The sequence below is a fragment of the Salmo trutta genome, chromosome 5, assembly GCF_901001165.1.
Source record: "Salmo trutta chromosome 5, fSalTru1.1, whole genome shotgun sequence".
In the NCBI taxonomy this organism is placed as follows: Eukaryota; Metazoa; Chordata; class Actinopteri; order Salmoniformes; family Salmonidae; genus Salmo; species Salmo trutta.
Window position 1 is genome coordinate 4,799,492 of NC_042961.1, and position 11,939 is coordinate 4,811,430.

Sequence of the window (11,939 nt, forward strand, 5' to 3'; positions counted from 1 at the left end):
TCCTCCTCCCTGTCTGTCTGATGTATCTACCTCCCTGTCTGTCTGATGTATCAACCTCCCTGTCTGTCTGATGTATCTACCTCCCTGTCTGTCTGATGTCTCTACCTCCCTGTCTGTCTGATGTCTCCTCCTCCCTGTCTTTCTGATGTATCTACCTCCCTGTCTGTCTGATGTATCTACCTCCCTGTCTGTCAGATGTCTCCTCCTCCCTGTCTGTCTGATTTCTCTACCTCCCTGTTTGTCTGATGTATCAACCTCCCTGTCTGTCTGATGTCTCTACCTCCCTGTCTGTCTGATGTCTCTACCTCCCTGTCTGTCTGATGTATCTACCTACCTGTCTGTCTGATGTCTCTACCTCCCTGTCTGTCTGATGTCTCCTCCTCCCTGTCTGTCTGATGTCTCTACCTCCCTGTTTGTCTGATGTATCAACCTCCCTGTCTGTCTGATGTCTCTACCTCCCTGTCTGTCTGATGTCTCTACCTCCCTGTCTGTCTGATGTATCTACCTACCTGTCTGTCTGATGTCTCTACCTCCCTGTCTGTCTGATGTCTCCTCCTCCCTGTCTGTCTGATGTCTCTACCTCCCTGTCTGTCTGATGTATCTACCTCCCTGTCTGTCTGATGTATCTACCTCCCTGTCTGTCTGATGTATCTACCTCCCTGTCTGTCTGATGTCTCCTCCTCCCTGTCTGTCTGATGTATCTACCTCCCTGTCTGTCTGATGTCTCTACCTCCCTGTCTGTCTGATGTCTCCTCCTCCCTGTCTGTCTGATGTCTCTACCTCCCTGTCTGTCTGATGTATCAACCTCCCTGTCTGTCTGATGTCTCCTCCTCCCTGTCTGTCTGATGTATCTACCTCCCTGTCTGTCTGATGTCTCCTCCTCCCTGTCTGTCTGATGTATCTACCTCCCTGTCTGTCTGATATCTCTACCTCCCTGTCTGTCTGATGTCTCTACCTCCCTGTCTGTCTGATGTATCTACCTCCCTGTCTGTCTGATATCTCTACCTCCCTGTCTGTCTGATGTCTCTACCTCCCTGTCTGTCTGATGTCTCCTCCTCCCTGTCTGTCTGATGTCTCCTCCTCCCTGTCTGTCTGATGTATCTACCTCCTGTCTGTCTGTCTGATGTCTCTACCTCCCTGTCTGTCTAATGTCTCCTCCTCCCTGTCTGTCTGATGTCTCTACCTCCCTGTCTGTCTGATGTATCAACCTCCCTGTCTGTCTGATGTCTCTACCTCCCTGTCTGTCTGATGTCTCTACCTCCCTGTCTGTCTGTACCATCTATGCTCTATCCTTTCAAGATAGTACCTTTCTGCCTATCATCTAAAGATGTGGAATACCGTCGCCCAAATACTGGCAGATTCCTATATTTGTTTTGTTAAATAGTTTTAGGTTTATTTTGTTTTTAAAGCAACTTTGAGATTCTACTTGAAATGAAAAGTGCTATATAAAATAAATATATTATTATCATTATTATATCTTGTGATATCACATTTTAGGCTTGGACTTTGCCTTTTTGACCATGAACCAGTCCTGAAATCAAATGTACACTCTGCAGTATATACAGTCATTTGAATAGACATAGTTTTCCATATAAAAAAAAAAGTTCAGGTTGAATTCATTCCGTTTGCTTCCCAAGGACCATGTGAAACAGTGAGTTATGGGTTATGGCTCAGCGAAGTGAACATGTCGCATAGTTGATTCTAGTCCCATAAAAACATAACATCCATTTTCATAATGGAATATGGTCTCCATCCAAAATGGCAACCTATCCCCCAAGTAGTGCACTACATCGGCCCACATGTCTCTGGTCAAAAGTAGTGCACTACATCGGCCCACATGTCTCTGGTCAAAAGTAGTGCACTACATCGGCCCACATGTCTCTGGTCAAAAGTAGTGCACTACATCGGCCCACATGTCTCTGGTCAAAAGTAGTGCACTACATCGGCCCACATGTCTCTGGTCAAAAGTAGTGCACTACATCGGCCCACATGTCTATGGTCAAAAGTAGTGCACTACATTGGGAATAGGGTGTCATTCTGGACATGTGAATGCTCTACATGAGCTCAGTGTAACAGCTTCTATCCTCTTCTATCATCAGCGTAGACACCGGCACACTTTCTGAATGGGCTCACTGAGTGTGTGTGCGTATGTCTGAGTGTGTCTGGTGTGTGTGTGTGTGCATGCTTGTGTGTGTGTGTGTGTGTGTGTTCGTGGACACTTGCTGAATGAGTTTCCCTGAAGCGTTTGCAGACTGTTGTCTTTCAGAGTGTCTGATTAAAACAGATTAAGTCGCTCATGTCTTCTTTCAAAAGTCCCATGTGATTTTATTCAGTGTGCTTTTTTCTTCACATAATTGTTTCAAATATTTTGTGTGATATGATGTGATATCCATAAACAAAGAACATCAGAGTTAACATACAGATGTAGGATCTTCAAAACTTGTAGTGCATTTGAGGTTTTAAAATGCTTGTGCAGTTTATCATTTCCATTTTGACATTTTACGGAAAATGTATCAACCAATACAAAAATAGCCATTGATTATAATCCATATGATAATTCACATTTCCAGGCCCTCCCGAGTGGCGCAGCAGTCTAAGGCCCTCATTTCAGTGCTTGCTGTGTCACTACAGATCCTGGTTTGATCCCAGGCTGTGTCGCAGTCGGCCGCGACTGGGAGACCCATGAGACGGCGCAAAATTGGCCCAGCATCGTCCGGGTTAGGGGAGGGTTTGGCCAGCAGGAATGTCCTTGTCCCATTGCACTGTAGTGGGCCGGGCGCAATGCATGCTGACACGGTAGCCAGGTGTACGGTGTTTCCTCTGACACATTGGTGCGGCTGGCTTCCGAGTTAAGTGGGCATTGTGTCATGAAGCGGTGCAGCTTGGTTGGGTTGTGTTTCGGAGGAAGCACGGCTCTCGACCTTCGCCTCTCCCGAGTCCGTACAGGAGTTGCAGTGATGGGACAAGACTGTAACTACCAATTGGGTAACAAAAATTATAAATATCCAAATTTCCTTTTTCTGCAGGATTAGTGGCTGCTGTAGTGGCTCAAATTAAGATCCTACATTTCTGCTCTTTCTTTGTCATTTTAACATTTACTTTTGGTCCCTCTTAACACTTTACACTGTCTTCCAGTCCTTCTCAGACAAGTTTGTGTGAGTCTCTTCAGTCAGTTTCTAGACTTTGTTTTAAATAGAATGTTCAGTCTGAAGTATAAAACCAGAAGGATTCTAGAATTACAGTACATAGACAGATTCTATTCATATTGCCTGAGATGGTGCACTGTAGATGAAATCCTGGTTCTTAATCGACTAACCTGTCTAGCAAAGAGTTAAAAACATAAATTAAGGAATGAATTAATTCAACATTCTCTTTCCCATTCTAACTGAAACCGGAAGGGAACCAGTCTTTTTCTTTCACTTTACTTCCTCACAACCTCCCCTCTCTCTGTCCCTCTCTCTGTCCCTCTCTCTGTCCCTCTCTCTGTCCCTCTCTCTGTCCCTCTCTCTCTGTCCCTCTCTCTGTCCCTCTCTCTGTCCCTCTCTCTCTGTCCCTCTCTCTGTCCCTCTCTCTGTCCCTCTCTCTGTCCCTCTCTCTGTCCCTCTCTCTGTCCCTCTCTCTGTCCCTCTTTCTGCCCCTCTCTCTGTCCCTCTCTCCCTAAACTCTCTTTCCTCTCTCTCTCCTCCCTCTCGTCCCAGCTCTTTCATTCTCTCTCTAAAGCCCACTCGGTCTCTCCTTCTCATCCTCATTCTCTCCCCCCTCTTTTTCTATCCCCCTAATTTTCCCTCTTATACCCCAGTCTCTCTCTTACCCCCTCTCTCTCACTGACCCCCCTCCTTCCTTCCTTCCTTCCTTCCTTCCTTCCTTCCTTCCTTCCTTCCTTCCTTCCTTCCTTCCTTCCTTCCTTCCTTCCTTCCTTCCTTCCTTCCTTCCTTCCTTCCTTCCTTCCTTCCTTCCCTCCCTCCCTCCTTTTCTCTCGTTAGACTAATTCACCCTCAGTAATTAGTCAGCTAGTTAATTGGCTGTCTAATAGGCTGATCAGACAAAAGACAGAGCAGGCCTGGACACAGCAGAGACACAGCAGAGTGTGCCCTTCACATTCTATAGACTCTAAACTCACATTGAGTCTCTCAAACACTGTCTCTCTCGGTAGTTGCCATGCACACACACACGCACACACACACACACACACACACACACACACACACACACACACACACACACACACACACACACACACACACACACACACACCAGGGGTCATATAGTAATTGATTTGGGGAAAGTGTGTAATTGTTCTGTCCTGCACTGGAGACCTAGCTGCCCTCCATGCAGCCTGTCTCTCTGTGTTTGACCTGGCTACTTTCTCACTAGACTCCCTGTCTGTCGTCAGCACAGAGCTGCTACCATATGAGATTTAACGCCATGGTCTGTGTATGTTACATTAGCAGACACATAACTAATACAGTATGTCAGTGTAAGTGAAATATAACCATCATGGTTAAATATCACTTGTTGTCATATTCTACTGAGACCATTAGCTTTGAGTATGATGGTCGTCTACTCACCACTTTATGCATGTAAAGGTAATATTTCATCTGATATTAGGTCAATCCTTACCTTCAATTCATTCTACAGGTATATAGATGTTCTTGTGATTTCTTATAGAATAGCTCTGTAAAAAAATACATCTGATTTTGATATATCTTTGTCTTATTTATATCTGAGGATTTGTATGGAAGCAGATTGGAGTTTAGGTCTGTTTCCCTGACCTAGAATAAATCTACTCCTAGAGTTAAAAGCATGCTGAATGCCGAATCTCTAAAAGTGTTTTGTAGTCCAGGAATAGTGGTTGTGTCCGGGAAACCAGCCCTGCGGGTTTATCTGAAAAGCTGAGGTTCCTTAGATCCTCTTATGGTACAGTCTGAACAGTATTATTTCTGTTGTTTACTACACACCAGTAGTGCCACTGTCTGACAGTTGGATGTTTTCCTGGTCTACACTAACTTTCATTTTCATCTCTGCAACTAGAATAAATCGTCGGAATATTTGACATGAAAATGTCCCCTTGGTCTTTCTTTTATGTCACACTGTTTAATAGTAGACGTTACATTGAACACATGGACATTTCGCTGTGGTGGTCTATGTATTATTTCCAGCTCTCTCATACACTAGGAGAAACACTGACTTGTCTAGAGGGCATGTTATCTGTGCTATGGGAATATAATACATTCTGATATCTAACCTGGAACGTTATCTGTGCTATGGGAATATAATACATTCTGATATCTAACCTGGAACGTTATCTGTGCTATGGGAATATAATACATTCTGATATCTAACCTGGAACGTTATATGTGCTATGGGAATATAATACATTCTGATATCTAACCTGGAACGTTATCTGTGCTATGGGAATATAATACATTCTGATATCTAACCTGGAACGTTATCTGTGCTATGGGAATATAATACATTCTGATATCTAACCTGGAACGTTATCTGTGCTATGGGAATATAATACATTCTGATATCTAACCTGGAACGTTATCTGTGCTATGGGAATATAATACATTCTGATATCTAACCTGGAACGTTATCTGTGCTATGGGAATATAATACATTCTGATATCTAACCTGGAACGTTATCTGTGCTATGGGAATATAATACATTCTGATATCTAACCTGGAACGTTATCTGTGCTATGGGAATATAATACATTCTGATATCTAACCTGGAACGTTATCTGTGCTATGGGAATATAATACATTCTGATATCTAACCTGGAACGTTATCTGTGCTATGGGAATATAATACATTCTGATATCTAACCTGGAACGTTATCTGTGCTATGGTATATCTTATGGCAGTTGCATTGACTTATTAAAAGGTTTATATTTGTATTAAAAGGTTTATATTTGTATCTATTTGTATCTAAAAATAGTTTGAGTGGTTTGTTCTTTCCTATCCAAAGGTTATACACGCCTATAACAAAAATGTTACGGAAATCTTGTTCTAGAATATCTTCTGTTCCAAGCTCTGGAGCAGTAGTAAGACTGAGTTGTTCCAAGCACTGGAGCAGTAGTAAGACTGAGTTGTTCCAAGCACTGGAGCAGGAGTAAGATTGAGTTGTTCCAAGCTCTGGAGCAGGAGTAAGATTGAGTTGTTCCAAGCTCTGGAGCAGGAGTAAGATTGAGTTGTTCCAAGCTCTGGAGCAGGAGTAAGATTGAGTTGTTCCAAGCACTGGAGCAGGAGTAAGATTGAATTGTTCCAAGCTCTGGAGCAGGAGTAAGACTGAGTTTCCTGCATGGGGGCTGGAGCAGGAGTAAGACTGAGTTTCCTGCATGGGGGCTGGAGCAGGAGTAAGACTGAGTTTCCTGCATGGGGGCTGGAGCTCTCTCATCTACAACCAGTGTGGTGTGAAGGCACCAACCATATTCAACGCTCAACTAAACTAGTTACAGGGAAGGGACCGTTATCATGTCATATAGTGGCTCTGTTTCACAGTCAGTATACGGTCTCTGAATAGGGTTGTGAATAAGTGTGTGTGGTCTTACCTGGCGCTGGGGTGGCCTGGTTCCCAGCGAACTGTATGGGGATACACAGATCATTATCAATAGGAAACTTATCGCAGGTCAACATCTCCGGCCAGGGGAACCCGTATGTCTCCATAACGGGGGCACAGCTGTCCCTCACGGCCTCACACAGCGAGCGACACGGGTAGATGGGCCTGTCCAGACACACAGGGGCAAACAGGGAACACAGGAACACCTGTGTATCCGCATGGCATCGCTTGGCGAGGAGCGGCACCCAGCTACCCGCCTGCTGTTTGACCTCGGGCATGGTCTCGTGGTCCAGCAGGTTGGGCAGGCGCATCTTCTTGTAGCCCACGTTGTGGCAGAGGCGTAAATCGGCGGGGATGTCCAGGCACTGCGGCTCCTTGGTGTAGAAGCGGCCGTTGTGGAAGTTGTCCGACTGCCAGCTGTAGTAGTCGTATTCGTCAGCGGCCGAGGCGGGGGAGGTGAGGAGGAGGAGGAGGAGGGACAGTGAGAGGGATAGTGTCACGGTGGAGAAGGGGTTAGTGAGTAGTGGTCCCCTCCGCTGCTGCCTGCTGTGGCTGTGGTTCTTTTGTTCCTGTGCCATGTTGCTCTGAGCTCTCGGAGGGAGAAAGAAAGGAGGCCCAACGTGACTCAGGGCTTCTGGAGGATAAAGGAAAACTCTTTGTGCTGAAGAAACAAACTGGAATCCTTTTTTTCCTGTCCAAGAACGAGAGTAGAAGCGGAGACAGAAAACAAAAAGAAAGTGTGTATTCTTGTCTTCTTTCAACAGAGAGAAAATGAGTGTGTGTTAGTGTGTGTCCAGTCCTCTCCCCCTGCGCTGGTAGAGCTGTGTGTCTCTGCCTCAGGTGGTCGTAAGAAGGGAGACAAGGGTCGAGGATAAGACGAGGGGTGAGTGGAGGGGGAGTGCTGTGTGTGCCTCTTTTCCGTCTCCCTAACTCTCTGTCAAACTCTAACTCTATCTCTCTATTGCTCTCTCCTTGCAGTTCTGTGTATCTCACTCCACAGCTGTCTCTACCTCTACCTCTCTCCTGCTCTCTCTGTCTGTGTCTAGCAGTGTGTGTGGAGCAGCTACAGTATATCAGCTAGAGGGATAGTTTTTCCCTGTCTGCTGTCAGGCCTCCTAGTGGACTGCCTCCCACTGGCCCCACATAGCTCTACCTCAGCCAATCCGAGACCAGGGGGAGGTCCTGAGAGGGGGGAAGAGATCCCCCCCCACCTCACCCTCTCTGGTAGACACTCCCTGAGGCAGAGAGAGGCAGGCTGAGAAGGAGAGAGAGAGAGCGAGAGAGAGAGAGAGAGAGAGAGAGAGAGAGAGAGAGAGAGAGAGAGAGAGAGAGAGAGGGACATACCCTCCAAACCCAAAAGGCCTGTGGTGTTGATGGTATAATAAACAAAATGATAAAATATACAAATGAAATTCCTCTGCAGTATCATTAATAGCAGACTCCAACATTTCTTCAGTGGCAATAAACACACACATTTCTTTCCTCAGGGCCACAGAGTGAGAGACATGCAGCTTGAGCCCCACCCTCTTCAACATTTATATCAATGAATTGGCGAGGGCACTAGAACAGTCTGGAGCACCCGGCCTCACCATACTCGACTCGGAAATCAAATGTCTACTGTTTGCTGATGATCTGGTGCTTCGGTCACCGACCAAGGTGACGCAGCACCTAGATCTTTTGCACAGATTCTGTCAGACCTCGGCCCTGACAGTAAATCTCATTAAGACCAAAGTAATGGTGTTCCAAAAAAGGTCCAGTTGCCAGGACATCAAATTATATCTCGACACTGTTGCCCTAGAGCACACAAAGAGCCTACTTCGGCCTAAACATCAACACCACAGGTAACTTCCACTAGGCTGTGAACGCAAGAAGGGCCTTCTATGCCATCAAAAGGAACATAAGACTGGACATCTCAATTAGGATCTGGCAAAAAATTCATTCAGTTATAGAACCCATTGCCCTCTATGGTTGTCAGGCCTGGAGTCCACTCACTAACCAAGAATTCACAAAATGGGACAAACACCCAATTGAGACTGCATGCAGAATTCTGCAAAAATATACTTTGTGTACAATGCAAAACCCCAAACAATGTATGCAGAGCAGAACTAGACCTACACCTGTTAGTTATCAACATCCAGAAAAGAACTGTTCAATTCTACAACCACCTAAAAGGAAGTGATGTCCAAACATTCCAGAGAGAGAGAGAGAGAGAGGAGGGGAGAGAGCGAGAGAAAGAGAGAGAGAAAGAGAGAGAGAGAAGAGAGAGAGAGAGAGAGAAAGAGAGAGAGAGAGGGGGGGGAGAGAGAAAGAGTGAGAGAGAGAAAGAGAGAGAGAAGAGAGAGAGAGAGAGAGAGAGAGAAAGAGTGAAATAGAGAAAGAGAGAGAGGAAAGAGAGAGAGAGAGAGAGAAAGAGTGAAATAGAGAAAGAGAGAGAGGAAAGAGAGAGAGAGAGAAAGAGAGAGAGAGAGATAGAGAGAGAGAGTAATGTGTAATGTTTACTGTTCATTTGTATTGTTTATTATCTACTTCACCTGCTTTGGCAATGTTAACATATGTTTCCCATGACAATAAAGCCCCTAAATTGAATTAAAGGCAAAGCACAATGTGTTTTCTCCCTATTTGTTCTACCTCTCTGCCCCTTTTTGTCACACAACTCTCTCTCTCTAACACACACACACAAACACACACACACACACACACACACACACACACACACACACACACACACACACACACACACACACACACACACACACACACACTCACACACACCAGGAGGCTGCTGAGGGGAGGACAGTTTATAATAATGGCTGGAAAGGAGCAAATGGAATGGCATCAAAATGATTTATTTGATACAATACCACTCATTCCACTCCAGCCATTACCACGTGCCCGTCTTCCTCGATGAAGGTGCCACCAACTCACTGTAGCGCACAAACCTTTCACTGCCACCACACTCTTGTCTGAGTGTGTGGGGGTCCTGTGGTTTAGTCAGGCAGGCTACAGCAGCTACAGGTGGCTAGGTTGTTTGGTGACCCTCTGTGAGATATGCTAATGTCTATGGTGGTGATGAATAGAGGCGCACTGCATGTCTGTCTCTTTCCATCAGTAACACTGACACACACAGACACACAGAGGGGCCCAGCCATAGCATCAAAATGAATCAAAATCTCATTCAATGCTCAATCATTCGCATTCAAAGCACTGCGACTTAGTGAGTGGACTGGTGGCCACAACCATTCACTTGGATGTATCACATGGATGGTCACAGTTAGGTGTTTCCTCAGTGTTCTAAACATGCAACAGATTCTGTTGTGTCACCATATTGGGTGGACAAACAAAGTACTAATAGATTTAGGAGCCATTTCCTCTCTCAAATTAGAGGAGGTGAGGGTCAAACACACACATCATTCAGCCCACTGACCATGCAGCTTTGCTGAAACCTCCCCACTGCTGGAACCTATGGACGTTTGCCACTGTCCAGACATTCACATCAATACCACAAGATAGCAGGGTTAGAGATTGGGACTTTTACAATTGATTTACTTGACTTATTCATTTTAGCTATTAGTCGAGCTAATGCACCCTCAATCAGACCTTTTTTTGTGGATTTGTGTTGGTACGTCTTTTTTCATGCTAAAGCAGGTGGAAACATAATTAGGATGAGCATTTTACAGCATTTGTCTGGTATGACTTCCACTATGAACAAATCAACATGTCTCCCATTTCAGGGAGAGATTAAACAAGAATCCATGTGATGGTCATATCAATATGTGATGATCACAGGGGAAATTGACTAAGACTACTGTCACCATCTGCACTGTTCTCCCCACAGACCAAAACTATTAGACACACGTCTACAACTATCAACCGGGTGAATCTAGATGGTTCCCCCCCTGTATTAGCAGGGAGTCCCATTGAGACAAAGGCCTCTTTTCCAAGGGAGCCCTGCATGGACACAATTTATAAAAATGTTCATATATACGATACTACAAGCAAACACATTCATCAACAATGAGCTCCTTCATGAACAACTTGAACTGCCCTGGAGGCACCAGAGCATCAAGGTGCAGAGAGCTCTGCAGATCATTCCACAAACGGGGTGCAAAAAAACTGAATGCAGATTGACCTAATTCTGTAGAGATCAACAGGACCTCTAGAGTTAACCATCCATGTGATCGGGTCTGGTGACTCGTATGTCTGTAATTTAACAATGAAGTAAGGTATGGAGGAAGATTGCACAAGAGGTCTTTACAAACAAAAAGAGAGCAGTGCATTGATCTATGAGATTTAAGAGAAGGCCAGACTACTTTTTGATAGAATGCTGTGATGTGTACTGTACCTATCGCCCGTAATAAAGCATAGTGCACTAAGATAAACTGCGTCCGATGGCTTCAATACAGTGGCAGCTGGATTCATATAGACGATATCACCGTAGTCTAAAGCCGAATGAACGTTGACTGAATGATTTACTTTCTGCTATTTAACTACTGTACAGTAAAACTGATAAGACAATAATAGATTGGCAGATATTGATAACATGTTGTGGATTATATCAACAATTACAGCAACCCTGTATGATTGTTGATGTGTGACAGACATTATAATATAGCATTATTATTGTTGTAATATTGTCGGAGTAGATTGTAAGAATATAAGTGGCTGGACGGCACTGACTTGATGCAATGAATTATCTCATGATTAGTTCAGTGGCTTGCGAAAGTATTCACCCCCTTGGCATTTTTCCTATTTTGTTGCCTTTCAACCTGGAATTAAAATATAATTGTGTGGGGGGGAGGGGGGGGTTATAATTTGATTTACACACCATGCCAACTACCACTTTGAAGATGCAAAATATTTTTTATTGTGAAACAAACAAGAGAAATAATACAAAAAACTGAAAACTTGAGTGTGCATAACTATTCACCCCCCCAAAGTCAATACTTTGAAGAGCCACCTTTTGCAGCAATTACAGCTGCAAGTCTCTTGGGGTATGTCTCTATAAGCTTGGCACATCTAGCCACTGGGATTTTTGCCCATTCTTCAAGGCAAAACTGCTCCTTCAAGTTGGATGGGTTCCGCTGGTGTACAGCAATCTTTAAGTCATACCACAGATTCTCAATTGGATTGAGGTCTGGGCTTTGACAAGGCCATTCCAAGACATTTAAATGTTTCCCCTTAAACCACTTGAGTGTTGCTGTAGCAGTATGCTTAGGGTCATTGTCCTGCTGGTGAACCTCCGTCCCAGTCACAAATCTCTTGAAGACTGAAACAGGTTTCCCTCAAGAATTTCCCTGCATTTAGCGCCATCCATCATTACTTAAATTCTTACCAGTTTCCCAGTCCCTGTCGATGAAAGACATCCCCACAGCA

The 11,939-nt window shown here is 44.7% G+C and overlaps 1 protein-coding gene across 1 annotated transcript in view; it reads right to left on the minus strand.

Moving 5' to 3' along the window:
* The window catches only part of LOC115193535 (secreted frizzled-related protein 5-like), a 46,485-nt gene extending 38,843 nt beyond the window's left edge, over positions 1-7,642 (minus strand). Inside the window, exon 1 of the mRNA XM_029752250.1 lies at positions 6,559-7,642. Coding sequence (XP_029608110.1) covers positions 6,559-7,144 — 586 coding nt within the window. The 5' untranslated portion in view covers positions 7,145-7,642. The remainder of the gene's footprint in view (positions 1-6,558) is intronic.
* Between the last annotated feature and the right edge of the window lie 4,297 nt (positions 7,643-11,939).